General features: G+C 33.9%; 1 protein-coding gene across 3 annotated transcripts in view; it reads left to right on the top strand.

Annotated features, from left to right (window-relative positions):
- The window catches only part of LOC126829934 (rho guanine nucleotide exchange factor 12), a 122899-nt gene that overhangs the window by 66354 nt on the left and 37409 nt on the right, over positions 1 to 19136 (top strand). Inside the window, exons 6-14 of one of the 3 annotated variants that reach the window (XM_056102764.1) lie at positions 2470 to 2603; positions 3912 to 3992; positions 4590 to 4715; positions 5148 to 5216; positions 8139 to 8336; positions 9587 to 9622; positions 13239 to 13403; positions 13947 to 14027; positions 15872 to 15937. In XM_056102764.1, the coding sequence (XP_055958739.1) occupies positions 2470 to 2603; positions 3912 to 3992; positions 4590 to 4715; positions 5148 to 5216; positions 8139 to 8336; positions 9587 to 9622; positions 13239 to 13403; positions 13947 to 14027; positions 15872 to 15937 (956 nt within the window). The remainder of the gene's footprint in view (positions 1 to 2469; positions 2604 to 3911; positions 3993 to 4589; positions 4716 to 5147; positions 5217 to 8138; positions 8337 to 9586; positions 9623 to 13238; positions 13404 to 13946; positions 14028 to 15871; positions 15938 to 19136) is intronic. The other 2 variants (XM_050560108.2, XM_050560112.2) reach the window with 2 other exon arrangements.

The following is a 19136-nucleotide window of genomic DNA, read 5'->3' as shown; positions in this document are numbered from 1 at the left end:
TTTAGCTGGTGAATAACCATTAAGCAGTTGAATAATTAAGAGCATTAGAAAAACGAAGATGGTGAAATTAGTGTAGTTAGGGGAAGACAACTCTCCATAGAAACATCTTTGAGTTGGCCTCTTCCTTTTCGTCTTTGGTATGGCAGTTTCTGTTGACGTTTTTAGGTGTTTATATTTCCGATATTTCTGCCAGGTTTTGGGGAATATCCCTGATTTTGGGGGCGAAAGGATCAGGAACTAAAAAAAACATTAATTGGAGTGATCGCCTACTAAAATGATGTCACTTCTTATAGATTCCTTTGAAATGGTCAACCCTGTTTAATATTTTGATCAGATGATTGTGACGTGTTGGGATATTTGTTGTTATATAGATTGGGATCATCGTAGGTTAACTAATTGTTAAAGGCTATGAAATGTCATGGATTTTTAACATTGGGAGTCAATGGGGAGAGAATTACTTGTCTGAATCCTGCGTAACACAGGGAGAGAATTACTGGTCTGAATCCTGCATAACACGGGGAGAGAATTATTGGTCTGAATCCTGCATAACACGGGGAGAGAATTACTGGTCTGAATCCTGCGTAACATGGGGAGAGAATAACTGGTCTGAATCCTGTGTAACATGAGGAGAGAATTATTGGTCTGAGTTGTATTGAACATGAACTAGGTTATCGTATAGCAGGTGTTTTTTTTTAAATTATCAGTTGATGTTGAATTAACATCAAAAATAGAATCAAGATGTTTCCATGATTAAATATGTAGCGATTTTATCTTTCTACCCATTTCTACAACTAGGTTACACAGGTTCAACACTTGCCAAAAGTCAAACATTACCAAATATAGATGGGGGGTTAGATGGGCGAATGGTTAGTGGGTGCGCACTGTATCATAATGTCTGTGATTGAGTCAACTGGTGTAGTTTCTATTCCCCGGTTGTACGTGACAAGGAGTAGGGTTGCCTGTCCAGCCTCGTGGGTTTTCTCCGGGTCCTCCGGTTTCCTGCCACTGTTAAAAACCTATGCGCAAGCAAATTATTGAAATAAAATTGAACCATGTGTTAGTCCCGAAATGACCTAGTTTGAGTCGAGTGGAGGTTAAACCCCATTTCTCTCTCTCCCAAATATAGATATCTTCTTAATCTTTCGGCAGAATTGATATCCATTTATGTTTATTTAAACTTTATGCCTCTTGCATTCTAAAATAAAAAAAAAAGCTACTAATTTTTTTGTTCAAAACTTTCACTTGATGCATTGCACGCATAACTGTAATATGCTGGCTTGCTAGCCAGGAGGTCGTAGGGTTGATTCTGTGTTGTCAGAGAAAGTTCATCGGGATTTCCCGACGTCATTTTCCGTTGTCAGTGGTGCAAGGTGGAGGGCCTGACAAGGAAGCTGTCTAGTCATTCAGATGGGATGAAAAATCGAGGTCCCTTGCACACATTGGCATGCACGTAAAAGGTTCTTTAACAGTTGGAATTCGATATAAGAGTAGGCCTTAGCGTCGCTGTCCTGGCAAAATTTCCTTCATAGCACACTGTATGGCGTTTGTCCATTATCATTAGCCCAATATAGGAGCAGAACAGTAGGACGTTAAACCCCATTTCATTCCATTTATATATATATATATATCCATTAATTTAATTGAGATTATCCAGATATTCCCCAGAGAGTATCTGTTGTCTAGACCAATACAATCATATTATAGACCTCGGTGTACTGGGTATTCAAGATGATGATCAACATGCACTGTCAATTATACACAAAACTGGAAAACTGCTACAGATAAACAAGACAAAACAGACAGTTCAGATTATATTCCTTATAGAGATTATATATAACATTCAGATCAAAATAGAAAAAATAACAAACAACATATTTAACAACTATTTTAACATTTTCTGTAAAATTTACGGCTCAAAAAACAATATACCATCATAAAACAAAACAACATATTTTAACATTTTCCGTATAATTAACAGCTCACATAACAATATACCATTCGATACGCTCATAAAATAAAACAATGATATGTTGTGAGCATAGCTAACAAATACTGTCACATGACTAATTTGAGGACCAATGAATGTGGCTGTAATCTGACATGTGGTATATTCTATTACAAGTGTATTTATTCATGATTTGGGAGCCATAGAGGTCTCGTGTTCGATCCTGTTTTTGGTCCGGGAAAGCTCAATGGGATTTTCCACCATGGTGGGTCTGGCAAGGACAGCTGTCTAGTTGTTTGGATGGGACGGAAAACCGGTCCCGTGTACATATTAAAGAAGCCTTGACAGTTGGAATTCGATATAAGAGTAGGCCGTAGTGCCGCTGTCCAGGCAAAATTTCCCTCATATGGCGTATGCCCGTATGCCCGTCTTCATTAGCCCAGTTCGGAGTAGAACAGTAGGACGTTAAACCTGATTTCATTATTTTATGTTATTGACGATTTGTTTTATTTGTATATTTTCAGCTGGACCTTTAGTTGCCTTGACCTTATTAGGTAAACCTCCACCAAATAGTTTTGATAAATCAGCAACAATAATAACACCGCAAGGGGTGGCGACATCTACTGGTAGTCTTGTCACGGCACCTCAACCTGTTAATGTAAGTACAACTTTTACTACCGTGAACACGCCGCGTATATAACACACGCATATGGCGCTTATATAGTTCAGTAATTAAAATGAAAGTACAAATCTCGCGAAACACGCGAAATTAAGAGATGTATACGTGCCGAATGCAATACGCCTGATATCCGAGAAAAGATTCTATTTTGATGACATATTGTCGGATTTATGATCATATTTTGAATGGGGTTTATGTCTTTATTTAAATAAATAAACACGCTATTTCCATTGGAATGACGTAAGTAGTTAATTGTTTTAGACGATAGCGCGTGTCATTTTTTTACCTTCCGTATATAAATCGAAACGGAGTATCAGACGAATGTCGGACTTTGCTGAAAAATGTACCGACGTGACCCGAAAAATACGGTAATTTTGGGGGAGTTTGAAACAGATCGGCAGCAGTCGGCACGCTGCCATTCTATAGTATTACGATGTCATGTAATTTTGTAGGAATATTATTGACATAAATTTGAATACCGTACGGGTTTTTAACATGAAATATAACGAGGTGCACCTATTTTATTTTACATATGAATTTGAATATATTTTGTTGACACGTGATTCTTAATTGTGTTTTGAAAACGTCTGCTTAAATTACGATAAGAGTTATGCCCCTTTATTTTCGGGAAAAAATGTCCAACAAGAAATTTTTTGAAATCCCATCACTGGTTGAGACGAACCCTAGTAGGTTTCAAGTCCAGCTCCCACTCATAAAGGATAACAACTTGTAGACTGTTAAGCTCAGTTCTCACCCGTAAAGGCTATCAACTTAAACACATTGGCGTGCACATAGAAAAACACAACAAATGTATACAAAAACTCTGTCTTTACAAAATGATTCCCCTCACATTAAACTAGCAGTCATTGAAATGAAAATAACCCATTTCTTGTTTCTCTATTCCAACTTGTTGTTGATAATCAGCTCATCTGATCTGCCTAACCTGGAGTCTTTTCTTTTAATTATCTCATCTTCCTTTCCACTGTTGAATAGAATCATGGAATAGTTATAATAAAAATAACTTTAACTGTTGCTGGTCCACATTTTAGCCACAGGAAGTTAGTAATCATAGTGACCTGTAATAGTAATAATGAAGTTAAACATCTATATGTCAGCTTTCACCCTATTTGTGATGACAAATGGTGATATATGACTGACACTATTCTAGGTGATAGGCAAATTAGTCATGGTTTTCATCTAGTCTGTGGTCTAAGGGGAGATAATATAAGGTGTTGGCAGAGTTGTCTCCCATTCACTCTATACAAGAGAAATATTTGTATTTTACAGCCTGAAAAAGATCGTGAATTATGGCAGCAGAAAGTACATACGACGAGGGCCATGTTTGATCAGGCTCTGGAAGATTATGAGGTAAGGAGTATACGAAGGGTTGGATGGCCGAATGATTAGCACGTGTGCATTGTATCATAAGGTCTGTCATTGGGTCAATTGGCATGGTTTCGATTCCATAGGCGACCTTCGGATGTAGACTATGGTTCGGACTACAGTCTGAACTATCCCGACCGTGCTCTTGTATGGTATGGCAAGAAAATTACACAGGAACATCACTGCCTGGGCTGAATTCCCTTGCACATGTAAACGCAGAATACAAATTTTTTTTACATTATTCCGAAAAAGAACCAAGTTATTGGGTTTGCGAGGCTCCATTGAATCCAAAGAACCCCGACAACCAAGGAGGAAATGCAAGATAATTGATATTAATGTACTATGTTCTATGGGTCCGTGACCTGAATACTTACGAAACTGTTTATTTATTTATTTATTTATTTATTTATTTGAATAATTGAAATAACAGCCTTTTTATCACCCAGAATATGATTTATTTTTTATAAACGTTATTTTATGAAGACTATGATTGGGAAACAGACAATGTATATATATAATCCCACTCCCCAATATAATTTACAGTATCATTATTAATGCATTTCTTAATTTTTATTTGATCAGAAACTACAGAAAAATTATATCAAAAATCCGACAGAAAAAATTCGAGCCCAGCTATTGGAAAAAGAACGAACAGTGAAGAAATTAGAAGAACAGTTAAAAACTATAACGGGTTCCACTGATTTATCTGTAAGATTTGACCACTTTCTATTCTTTCTCTTGGCTGAAATTTTGGTCGAAATGCAGCCGTTTGTCTTATAGAGCTATCAGAATTTTACAAGCTTGGTTTCAGTGTGCAAAGGATTAGGTCAATGGACTGTCAAGTCTTTTAGCTGCCGACAATAAAACAGCCGATTAAGATCCCTGTCTGAAACTAGAGGTCCACCATTCTACCTTTAAATAACTTGATAAATAGCTGGCGGAAATACCACTGTCAAGGCAAACTCTCCCTCCACCCAGATTGCAAATGTTGCCACGGAAAAACTAACCATGTCTCAGTCCAAAAGTGACAGAATAATTGAATTGACAGGACTTTGAACCACCGTCGTTTCCTTCATGGACTTAAGATATGATTTGGGGATCGTTACATTAGATTCTAAATTTTTCATTCTTCTTTTGCAGCCATCTCAATCATCCAGTATTTCTGATTCAGAAAAAAGTCCAATGGATCAGAATAGTAATACGTCCTGGGTAAGAAAGACTTCAGTCTTGTTTTTCCAGAGTGATTTATCACATGCAGTGTGTGACATTAATTGTTTGGATGTTTGTGTCTTGGTTTAGACCAGTTTATCCAGTGAACTACCTTTGTTCATCCAGAGATTATTAACAGTGTTCAACCAGAATTTTATTTTGAATCACAATATTTTTAAAATTCTGTCGATGGAATTCTTTTTTTTTTGGTAGTTGTTTTTTAATGATAATAATATATTAATTAAGAATAGATCGTTAAATAAATGTATAAATGAATATAAACATCATCCCCCATATATACCACATCAAAGCAAAATCAAACTGGGCTGTGACTTAATAGAGTTATCTGTCCTTTGGCTGTTTATTATCGGCAGGTTGGAAAACTTTCTTAACAATATTTGTCAAAAAGTTGCAGATCAATGTTCGCTCATTTGAAGTTAGAACCAGGGTTCGTTTCTGGTCAACGCTGGAAATATACATATGAAAACATATTGGTACAAAATGCTGTCAATTTTACTGAAGTTCTAAGTTAGATAACTCTGTTGACCTCAGCATCCAGAACTCATCTTCAAGATATATATCCTCATCCATACATAAGCTTATCATATATATACAGTAGTTATCCATCCGAGCGATAGTTGAATCACGTTGAAATAGCTGTATATACGTTAGGATTACGGTTAACTAGTTTATAGCTGGGTTAGCGAAATATACCACACTGCTTTCAGACAAAGATTCTTATTTTAATGTTCCAAGTTTCTAGGAAGAAAGAGATTTTGAGCAGGCTTAGAATTACTAGACATATTTAGCACCGTTCTGTATTGATTGTATCTTGTAGTCAGTTTGATATGGTTAATTCTATAATCAGTTAGTTGGGTGATAAATTGAAAGTAGAATGAGATCTATATTTAGATACCATATATCTCCCTATATCTTATGGTGAAGGTTCTTATATATACGGTCTGTTTTCTCTATATCTCCTATATACTTATTTGTTACACATTGTGCTACACTGTGATATTATATTATATTTACCGAATACACACACATTTGGTGCTTCACTGCTTTATAATATTATATTTACCAAATACACACACATTTGGTGCTTCACTGCTTCATAATATTATATTTACCAAATACACACACATTTGGTGCTTCACTGCTTCATAATATTATATTTACCGAATACACATACATTTGATGCTTCACTGCTTTATAATATTATATTTACCGAATACACATACATTTGGTGCTTCACTGCTTTATAATATTATATTTACCGAATACACATACATTTGATGCTTCACGGCCTTTGCTTAAAACCTATAGCTTTCAACAAAGCACTTAAATATTTAGCACAAGAATAAAATGTAAAAGATTGCTATTCGAAAGTGTGTACAGGCAAATTATTAAAGTATCTGGTAATTTCTATTTGGCTGTTGTATTTGGTATTCAGTTCCATACTTAAGAATAAACTGTGAAAATTTCATCTCTTAAACTTTGTTATTTTTGGAAATATCCACATTTAGATTGTAAACTGTGAAAATTTGACCCCTTAGAATTTATTAGTTTTCGAGATATTGACATTTAGGTGATAAATAACCCCAAAAGAGTCTCTTGAAGCTAGTAGAATACAAGCGTGACCAAAATTCTGATAATTAATTAGTAGTTAATAAACTGGATCCCATTATAAAAAACACCTTTTAAACCTGCTAAAACATCATACTATTTCCCAATATTTCAACTTGTCATTAAGTAAAGTCTGTTAAGATAGGTTTTGAATTCGACCGACATCAAGTCACTATTGCCTTCTACATCTATTAAAGCTTTCACAGATAATGACCCAATATTTTAATAATACTATCATTTAAAAAAGTAATACACAATCAGGTGGATTTATTTGACACATGAAAATATTTAACAATAATTGAACTGAAGATCACTTATTTAAAATTACACACGTATATTAGACAAAAACAGTTTTCTGAAAGGGAAAGAAGCAAAAAATAATAAAATCAATTAAGTTGGCTTTATGTATTATTTGTTTTGTCACTGTCGGTGTATGTTTAGTTTGCTTATATAATAGCCATCTTTTATTTCAGCTTTTAGATTAGATCCACGTTTATTTTATGTTTCGTAGTTGTCTATTATTTTTTGTTATTGTTAATATATTTTTATTTTCATAGATTCTATTTTATTGGAGTGTTTTTCAGTTAACTTTTTACACATTTAGACAGTTTATTATTTTTAATTGTCTTGAATTAGACGCCTTGAAAATCGCACAAATTAGAAAAAAAATAATGTAAAATTTTCTGGAGAATTCGTTAACTTCTTAATAATCGCTATATAAATTGTACAACTTGAAAATTGAAAGCGTATCTCAGCCGATGTCTTGTCTCAATTATTGTCAGTCCAGAACGTTCCTAATTGATAGATTACAATTGAGTGCCCTGGAATTCAGTCCTGTGACAGTTCTGTCAGTCCAGACAACTGAGGTGGTATGATAAGAATCGTGACGTATTTAAGTAATAAATATGTTTCGGTTGTCATGGTTAGTTGACATATTTTCTAATGAAAGAATTCAATTCCAGAACGTTCAATCGAGTATCCCCTTCATGTGATTGTTTGTACCGTTTATTTTTATGTCCAAATGTGATTGTAAAATGTTAACTACTATAACACTCGAACAACTTCGTGACAAAAATAAAGTTTCTGTCATAATGTATATTAAATTAAATCATCTCTATTATTGAAACTATGGAATTATAAAATTCATTTTTTATTTTTGGCTCAATTAATTACAAAATTAGTTAAAATGAAACTTTACTGTTGTCACAAAGTCCTTTGTCTTCTATGTAGAAGCTCATTAGATGATTAACCTTTAACCTGACCTTGACCTTTTTGTTCTATTTATGGTAACAGCGTCGTAATGCGGTTCGTCACAGTAAACAAGCCTCAGTTCCAGTCAGCCTTTATTCATCCAAATCCAATGACCTTGACACTAGAATGACATCTGTGTCGCGTTCAAAGTCTGATGTCACTTCACGGCGTCAGCCGTCATTTACATCGCATATAAGCGGCCTATCGGGATTCTCTCTCGGACCAAATTCTATATCACAGGTACCTATAACATAATCCAATCAATTATTTCTACTTTCACTTTTTGAAATTAAATGTAATAAAATAAAAAAAAATATTGAGAAATTACTAACAGGGGCATGAGGCATAGATTATTTCTGAGCGGGGACGTACGTTGTTTAGAAGTTAGGCAATTAATAGCTCTTGTTTCATTATATATAGAAGCTGTATTATTAATTAGCTTGTATCTTATTAATGCTAATGCATGTATTTTATTGTCTGGTTAATCAAGGCTTGTCTGTCTATACTCTCTACCTTCCAGTATATATATTTCTTTGTCTTGTGTGCAAAAATTACAGATTTTTTGTTCCAGTTAGAAAAGTAGAGATATCGTTTAAATTGAATTTGATTAGAATAAAACTGATATCGTTTGTAGGTAGTATTTGGTTCTCGTCAAAGGGGGTAGACAATAGCATAATTAGCCTCATCAACCATCATTATCATCATCGTTAATCATCTTTTAAACCTTGCATTGCTCGATTGTCATTTGGTCTGGTGTGTTTCTGGTTAGCAGGTATATCAGACAACAATAATCTACAGTCAGACTGGACTGGACATCAGAGAACAAAAACTTATGTCCAAGTCAAAATCAAAATTCTTCTTTTCCCACACGAAAAAATTATTTGTTGAAATGACTGAACAAGTTATTTCATGTAGATAGAAAAAAATCCAAATTGATGCCGAACAAAAAATTACATTAAATTTGACTGTCCTATAGTTTTCTTGTTCATAGACCGGGGGGTTGGATGGCCGAATGATTAGCACGTGCACGCTGTATCATAAGGTCTGTCATTGAATCAGCTAGCATGGTTTTGATTTCCCGGTTGAGTCAACTGACGTGGTTTCGATTCCCTGGTTTTACGTGACAAAGAGTAGGGTCGCCTGTCGTGGGTTCTCTCCGGGTACCCCGGTTTGCTCCTACTGCCAAAGACCCCTACGCTCAAACGAATTATTGAAATAAAATTGGACCATGTGTTCATCCCGAAATGACCTGGTTTGTGTCGAGTGGACGTTAAACCCCATCTCTCTCTCTCTCTGTTCATAGACCAATATTTAGAGCATGAAGTGCCATCAGACCTTCCCATCATACAATCATCACTACCCGAGTCCTCTATAGGAATGTAGTTTGTGTCTATAGCTGTAGAAGTAGTCTGTTTCTGTGTTTTTTTATAGAAATTATGTCATATAGACGTTTTGAAGACGAAACTTTTTGTTTTTTTATATTAAAACAGGGAGCGTTTTTTACTAAAAGAAGATCGTTAAAAAGGGTAATGAATTACTCCCCCTTATTACTATATCTCATCACCATGGTTACATATTACACTATCTTATATATTATTGTCGTTTATTTTGCCAGTTTTGTTTATGTTTTTGTTTAGTTGTTGTTTCTATAACTTGTATACATTTAATATCAGTATTTAATCCGTATATTTTCTTCAAAGGCAGTGTTCTAATAATAGTGTAAATGAAATAGATCTTTTTAAAAAAAAAACGCGTACGAATCGATGTTTCACAGATCAAGCATTTTATCCAATGAATATAATAAATTACCGTTATGTATGTAAAATAGTTCAAAGCATTTTATCCATTGAATATAATAAATTACTGTTATGTAGGTAAAATAGTTAAAATCCCACTATTCCTGACTAATGAGCTAATATAGACTTTGGGACAATACACGATAAAAGGTACGAAAATAATTCCAATCAATCAGTTCTACTAATATAAATTAGGCTACTTTCAATTTATTTAACATGTGAGGAGGATAATTTATTTCTATCCATGAACATTGAGTTCACATTGGCATCAGGAACAATTTATTGTTGCAAGGTAAATCTTGTTTAAAAAAAAATAACTTGAAAATATTTTAAGATAGATTTGTTATAAATGTACAAACACTAATATTTGAAATCTATCTAGTGGCTAGTAGCCCTCCTATATAACACTCAGTAAATTACTACCGGAGTAGTTAAATCACGTCTCGTCTCTGTATATTCGTTGCACATATATATCTATTAACCTAATTAATCCACACTAATCCACTAATCACGTTGTAAATACTATCACCATGCACATATAACACGTAATTGTCTGCGATATCACCTCGGTGGAAGCGGACGTTAAATAAAACTAACTCACACACACTACCGGAGTAGTTTCTTTCTTTCACGAACACTTCAGGCTTAAGTGGGAAAAGTTATAATTATCAGTTATAACAATACCTGGATAACATTCACTAGTTTTCTTGACTACAATATTACAATGAGGGTACTCGCACCGTTATCAAGCAATTTAGTTATAATTTTAAGGGGCTCATTTCATTTCCTGGTACGAGTATATCTTAAAGTTTGGTTTTCATCTGGTTATATGGATATACATATATACACATTATACACGTAGATTGCTTTCAGTTCTTTATTTAACGCTACAAGTTATTTTAGTTTTTTTGGTTGCTCACACAAAATATGAAACCAGGGGCGGTATATATTAAATGCTTTTTTAAGTTCAAATAGATATATTGAAAACTTATGTTAAAACCATTATGACTGTTTAACTCATTGCAACTGCAAATGTTCTATAAATGTCTTTAACATATTTTTATATTCTGTTATGAATTGTTTTATAATTCTGTTCAGTTTTTATGAAAGTTTTGTTACGTAATTTAACTCATTTTGAATTATTATGTTGAAGGAGTTTTCCAAGTTTGACTGCCAGTACCGAGCATGTGTTTGTTTTCAGCTGTTGTAAGATGTTGAATGTCGACGATTCATCTTTTCAATTATCACTATTACACATTTTTTTTGTCCCCCGCCTTTCGAAGAAAGCAGGGGACTATTAAAATGGGTTCGTCCGTCTGTCTGTCCGTCTGTCTGTCTGTCCGTCTGTCTGTCCGTCTGTCTGTCCGTCACACTTTTTGGGACACAATAACTCTCTTCCTAATTGAGCTAGAATGTTCAAACTTGGTGTATGTGTTTATTAGGTCAATGCCTTGATGGAGTTCGAAGATGAGCATTTTCCGCTTAGGGTAAGCAGAGATAAGCAATTTGATTGGTTGATGCTTTGGGACACGATAACTCTCTTCCTAATTGGGCTAGAATGTTCAAACTTGGTGTATGTGTTGATTAGGTCAATGCCTTGATGGAGTTCAAAGATGAGCATTTTCCGCTTAGGGTAAGCAGAGATAAGCAATTTGATTGGTTGATGCTTTGGGACACGATAACTTTTAATTGAGCTAGAATGTTCAAACTTGGTGTATGTGTTTATTAGGTCAATGCCTTGATGGAGTTCGAAGATGAGCATTTTCCGCTTAGGGTAAGCAGAGATAAGCAATTTGATTGGTTGATACTTTGGGGCACGATAACTCTCTTCCTAATTGAGCTAGAATGTTCAAACTTGGTGTATGTGTTGATTAGGTCAATGCCTTGATGGAGTTCGAAGATGAGCATTTTCCGCTTAGGGTAAGCAGAGATAAGCAATTTGATTGGTTGATGCTTTGGGACACGATAACTCTAGTTCTAATTAAGTGAGATTGATGAAACTTGGTGTATAGTTTCATTACATTTATACCTTGACTAAGTTTGATAATGAGCATTTTCTGCTCAGGGTAAGCAGCAATTTGATTGGTTGATACTTTGGGGCACGATAACTCTCTTCCTAATTGAGCTAGAATGTTCAAACTTGGTGTATGTGTTGATTAGGTCAATGCCTTGATGGAGTTCGAAGATGAGCATTTTCCGCTTAGGGTAAGCAGAGATAAGCAATTTGATTGGTTGATGCTTTGGGACACGATAACTTTAGTTCTAATTAAGTGAGATTGATGAAACTTGGTGTATAGTTTCATTACAGTAATACCTTGACTAAGTTTGATAATGAGAATTTTCTGCTTTCGGTAAGCATAGCGATACGCAATTTGATTGGTCGAGACTTTGGAAAACAATAACTCTCCTACTTTGATTGTTAGACTATAAGTAAAGATATACTGTTTGATTGTTCAATACTTTGTAAAAGATAATTTGTGATAAATTTATATGTGTCCTCTAATTATTTTCCTATTTCGGCGGGGGACATCAGCCTCACTGTTGGCTTGTTTTATAAGAATGATATAACTAAGTTACTAACAAGGCACATATTTTGTTAAAATAGCCGTTGGTTTTACATATTTTATAACACAGAAATTATTATTTTACATGGAGATAATGATTATATGTAACAGTCAGCAACTGGTCTAATTTCTGAAGAAAATATTGAATATATTTCACAAAACTTTGTTTCAATGTAAACATATGATAATAAATTGGGGAAACTATGATTATAAATCAGGGAAACTATGATGATCAATCGGGGAAACTATGATAACAAATCGGGGAAACTATGATGATTAATCGGGGAAACTATGATGATCAATCGAGGAAATTATGATAATAAATCGGAGAAACTATGATGATTAATTGGGGAAGTATGCTAATAAATTGGGGAAACTTTTTTTTAAGAAATTGGGAAAACTATGACAGTAAATAGGGAAAAGTATGACAATAAATTGGGAAAAGTATGACAATAAATCAGGAAAAGTATGAAAATATATCGGGGGGGGGGGGGGGGACTATGATAACAAATTGGGGAAACTATGATAATAAATTGGGGAAACTATTTTAATAAATGAAATAAATTCCTATCATAATTTCTACCAAATAAACCATCCACATTGCCATTAATATTGCCATGAAAATTCATAGATAATGATTACTATCATATAAATCTAGATTGCCGTTAATATTACCGTGAAAATCAATATTCAGTGTTTTGACTTCAGTGAAATCATCTTTATCGAATAGAAGTAAAAGCCATCTATATATAAGATTATATTATCATGTTTGTTTGTTTTAGACATCATCCCTACCTTCATCGTCAGTACCTCCGATCTCGGATGCTGGAAGTATGTCGGACTCACCACCAACGAGTCCTAGTATATCTCCGACACCGTCACATCCAAGCAACAGACGTGATATAGACGATAGCAGTTCTTCTAGTAAAGTGGATTCTGGTACAGAGGTAAATATTCTTTGTAGAACATCTGATACAACTTCTCTTCTGTGGATATCACATAGCTAACTATATCGGAGGTTGTGTAGCTGAGTGGGGTTAACCTAGGTTCCCAATAGGATTGTCCCTATTGATCCCACGATCTGCTACGTGCAGATACGTTTCGGATACGTTTCGATACAACTGACCTCCATATATGATAAGACCTGATAGGATCACCACGATTATTCCACGATCAAAACGATGATTTCAATTGCAGCACGAATCGTGATAGTGGGAACCTAGCATTAAGTGTGAGCTTTCAATTAATCTGTCATTGATTTAATTGTCCGGGGGTGGGTGTGGGGGGGTCGTCTGCCTGGCATCATCAGGTCAACAGCAATACTTCAATAAATCGCTGGATGGTATCTTTGATTGGCTGTTTTTCAGCACACAAGTAAGATCATAACACAGTGATAAAATGTGTCAAATGTTAATTAAAATTGAATTTCAAATATTGAATATAAACGAAAGATAATGAATTAATAATGTTTGCTGTTGAATGTTTTGCAGGATAGTACAAGTTTAACGCCCTATCAGATAAAGGATATTATTACTATAGATGATGAAGATATTAATTCGGAAGAGGAAATTGTAAGTTATATCAGTTGCCATGGTAACTGTCATCTACAATTAAATAAGGAAATAGGCATGTCAATAATAGTCATAGTGTATGATCTGGTTGCTTCTCCAGTGACCTAGATGCTAGTCAGTTGTAGATATTTAGATGAAATAAATGTTTTTTAAGGCTGGTAAAACTAAGAAAAGGCTTTCTGTGGTAGTAGGAAAGCCATTTTATTCTGAAGCAGTAGTTATGAGCTTTACATCCCATATAAGGGGTGAGGCTATCCGAAAAATGTGTTCTTAAATTCTAAAGTTATTGAATTGAAAATGGCACAAGTAGTTAGGAAATGTAATAAACAAATGAAACTAACATTAAAAAAAAAAATTTGTTGCTAGGATAACATATTGTTGGGGAAAAAGAATGAAAAATGTTGGTACACCATATCTCTGGCACTAATAAAGATAAATGTCTCATTTGAGGACTGCTTATTCTTTAATGATAACCCTAAAATCTGACAGAGTTTTTCTCTATAATTTTCATAGTTTCTCGGAAAACGGTGTTTGAAACATTTGCCTCACCACAATATTTTGTCTTTTGAGAAATGTTTTGATAACTTTTGAAATATTAATAATTCAAATTGCTTTCTGTCTAATTCAGGGGTAGATATTAGTTTATATATCCTGCAAATTTGATGAAGATATCTTAATTAGTTACAGAGATATAGTGAATTTACACTTTTCATAATTTTTCCCCAAAAAATGGGTTCCCCTGGCAACAACTTTTTTAAAAGTTACTTTTCCCTTCTTTACATTTCCTAACTACTTGTACCATTTTGAATTCAATAGCTTTACAATTTCAGAACAAAATTTTCCGGTAGCCTCCCCCCTTAACCATTGCTACCCGAGATAGTAGCCATGGTTGATTACTTTCAGTGATCTTCAAATTTCACTTGTCGACTAAACATATGTTTAGTTTATTGCTCTTAACCGATGCTTTGGGATTATGGGGCTAGCACGATGGTTCCCAGAGAAATATTTTGAAACTTTATTATTTAATGTAAATATTGTCCTTATGGTCGTTGTTGCATCTTGTTAAATCTTGTCAAAAATACTTTCTTCTTCAATTGTTTCCATGTCATTTAATGATTCAACTGAAAATTCACAAGACACATTTCTATGGAATACAATCATTGTTTATTACTGAACTCAATAAAAACTAGAGAAGCCTAATCAAAGTGCCGCTCAGTAATAAATAGTAAGACCTATACCTATTTATTAGTGAACTCAATTAAAGACTAGAGAAGTCTAGTCAAAATGCCGCTCAGTAAACAATAAGGCCGATATCTGTTAAATAAGCCTAGTCAAAATGTCGCTCAGTAAACAGTAAGGCCAATACCTGTTTAGTTCTTCACGATTTAAATCTATTTAAACTTTGAGCAAAAATAATTTAAAAACAAAGAGTAATTGTTGGCTTTTAGTAGTTTTGAAATTGGTTCACAGGACTGAAGAGGATATTTATTTATTGAGGCAATGAAGAACTGAAATTTAAACTGGGTTAATAATATTCCATAGAATTTTATCTTGAACTATCTTCTTCTGATATTCCATCTGTATGCAAGCCTTACTAGTAGTTATAGTAGTATATCAAACTATACCAGTAGTATATCAATCTACTAGTGTGAAATATATCTACAACACCCCTGGCATAAATATTGTCTATCGTTTCTTACAATTTACACAATCTTTTTTTCTTATCAAAATATTCCCTTTTCTTGTCTTTAACTTTCTCTTTTTTTATTCTTATGTTTTTTAATCTTTTTTTTTTATATATCTCCTATTTTACCACGATTTATATTGTATGGCACGTATTTCAGCTGGATGGTAAACCCTTGGGTCAAGGACCAATTTCACCTTACTTGAATAAATTACAGAAATCAGAGGTCAATACATAAAACAAATTTTATTTTTGATTCCATATTAATATTAATATAATCCACTTATTTATCACTGTCCAATTATTACATCACTTGGGTTTCTTACTCATATTACTCGGCTTTTGAAAAAAAACTTAATAATAAAAATGTTTGCAGTTTTTGTGAGCTTTGGGAAAAAGTCTTCTTGATTAATTTCTCTGTTGTTAACAAAAAAAACTTTTGAAATCTTCTTCTTGATTATTATATTTGGTTCTTTGTGAAACTGGGTCTTAAAACAATATTCTAATAACTTTCTAAAGGATCAATTTCCATTTTCAAATAATTCCTGCCATAATTCTTTAAACTTTCCTCTTGTAGATAATAATGATAATAATAATACGAAGTTGATATCAGATTAGTTTGTCGTAGATGTGTAATTATAAAAAGTTTGATGCGTTATTTGCATTTTCGTTAAAATATCGAATTATTCATGGCGTAATCCACACTAAATATATACTCAGATTGATAATTTAAACATACATTATGCAAGAGCTAAATCTGCCTATTGCAGGTCTTTCTTTAGGCCTAAAATGTTATATAAACTATTCATTTATTAACAAAATATTTATTTAAAAATGGGAAAGCGAGGCTAACTCTCGATTATACTAGTGCCCTGGTTACCATTATGCACACCACTTATCAAAACTACAAACAGTGATAACTTGGCCCAGAATGAAGTAATTTGAATGAGATTTTCAATATTTTCATTTTACATTATCTATTTTTGAGCTATTACAGCAAGAATGGTCAGCTCTTTATCTAAATCTTACATAATGTATCTTTAATGTTTAAATGAGAACAAAATCAAAATATCAAAGCTAGATTTCAATTTATTGTATCTTTTTAAATACTGAATGGAATTGAACCAAGGTTGCACTGATATTCCTATAACTAAACTTTCATAATATTGTAGTTTGGAAGAGATTTCTAAGCGCTAAATGATGGACCAAGCTTTTAATTTTGTTACATCCACTTCAACTTTATCAGAATAAGGATAGTAAACACTATAGGTCATTAAACTTAATTTTTGCTAATCCGCATTACGGAAAATATCCAATATTTCGAACAAAAATATGAATATATATAGTAGATAATCTCCTGAGTTTGGTTAAAAACAAAACCCAAAAACAGATTTTAGAAAACAAAATGTTGCAAAATTTTTAAATCATAATATCTTCTTTTTTTTTACATACTGATAGACTTAAACCATTTTTTCACTGATATGCCTTTTACAGATTTAACTTTCACACTAAGAAACAATATTTAAAAACATACGATTTCACCTTCAGATGTGAATAAATTACTTACACCTGAAAACAAAACGATAAACCAGAAGATCTATTGTACTATATATATCTCTTACCTGTTATAGAGAGCCACTGTGACTCAGTTAGTAAGACATTGGCTCGCTAACATGGAGGACCTGTTTTCGATCCCTGCGTTGACCTGGAAAGTTCATCAGATTATTCTGCCGTGGTTCCCCCTTGTCAGTGGTGCAGGACAGAGGGCCTGGCTGGGGACAGCTTAAGTCGTTTAGATCGTTGAAAAGTGATTACAGAGATGTTACCGTGTCGTCGGATGTAGTAACACTCTGCTCCGGGCTGAATGGTGCCTTTTACCCATTCTACTCCTCGTGTGCTATTTTATGTACCCATTCACACTAAATAGGAAATATTTTTAATACTTCAAACACTTATATTTTTTAAAATAATTTAAAATAATTTTTTAGAATTTTAATTCAGACGAAAAACAAGTTAATATTGAGAGCTAATTAACTCGCCCCGTGGTCGCAATAACACATAAACAAAGGACTTTGTGCTTGTGAATGATTTATATAAAGAAGTTGTAGTTGTAGATGTATCCCTGCACGACAGATAACTCTCCTTTTCTTCGTATATATAACCTGCATCTTTGTATGACAGATAACTCTCCTTTTCTTCGTATATATAACCTGCATCTTTGTATAACGTTTGTCAGTAACTTATCATCATTACACATGTTCAAAATGGCCGTTTATAATCTGGTGCCAAGAAGATCATATTGATCTGATTTTAAATTTCAGTGTCTATATTTGCGAAAATTATGATGCCAATAAAAAGTGTAGTATAAAGATTTACATCCAGGCCGATGTTGTACCCGATTTTAAGAAAGGCAAGTCATTGCCGAACTAAATGACAGGCACCAGAAGAATAGTGCCGGACTATATATACCTGACAATGTCTGTGACAGGTGTCTTGATTCCAGGCATATCTTTATCCAATTGTTAAACCGTTGATATTAATGATAAGTTTGTGACAGAGGTTATATAAAGATGATTAACCACAAACCAACACCTGTATTTACACCTGACTTCCACACAGCTTATTATAATTACCTGCATATAGGTAGAAATCACCTGTATATTATAATGACTTACCTGTATGTAGGTAAATCAGGCACCTGTTTATTATAACTACCTGTATATAGATAGAACACACCTGTATAACAAGGTACTCAATTCATACAACTTACAGCCTCGACTGTAGAAACCGACATACAGGTGAAAATACCTTATTGTCTCATTGTGTCGTTTAAAGTTTGTTGCATTTGCCATCGCATGATTTGGTATTATACTGTTTCTTACCAATGAAAAAGGAGAGATGTAAAATTGCATCGACCCAATTTGTTGGCGAGCTCACTATTGCATGGTTGAGGAGCTGGGGTGAGAGTTTTTTAGCATGTTTCTTTACAACGAAGGAGTATGGTGAATTCAATCTGATTAGAATACAGATCTATATTTCGTTTCGTTTTTTGATACTTTTGATGACCCACATTACATCAAGATCTGACCGGTTGTAGCGGAAGGTCGCGTCGGGTCATGTGAGTGGCTTTTGACCCTATGACGTCAGACTTTAATTAACCAATCAGTATTGATGTTTCTAACGGGATACCCCAAGAACTCGCCGTAACAGACCGTTTGATTGGTTAATCTTTCGCATCATCAAGAATGCAGGTTAAATTACATAACAACTCTTCCAGATCCTAGTGTATTAAAGACAAGTAAAACGAAATTTTGAACTATAAAAAAAACAAAAACGAAACGAAATAGGATCTGTGTTTTAATCAGATTGATGGTGAATTGTAAGCATGTCTCCCTACATCATCAGAAATATGGAGGCTAGGGAGC

Source organism: Patella vulgata, chromosome 8, assembly GCF_932274485.2.
Source record: "Patella vulgata chromosome 8, xgPatVulg1.2, whole genome shotgun sequence".
Taxonomy (NCBI): Eukaryota; Metazoa; Mollusca; class Gastropoda; family Patellidae; genus Patella; species Patella vulgata.
Note: the sequence above shows the minus strand (reverse complement) of the source record. Positions and strands in the feature narration are given on the sequence as shown.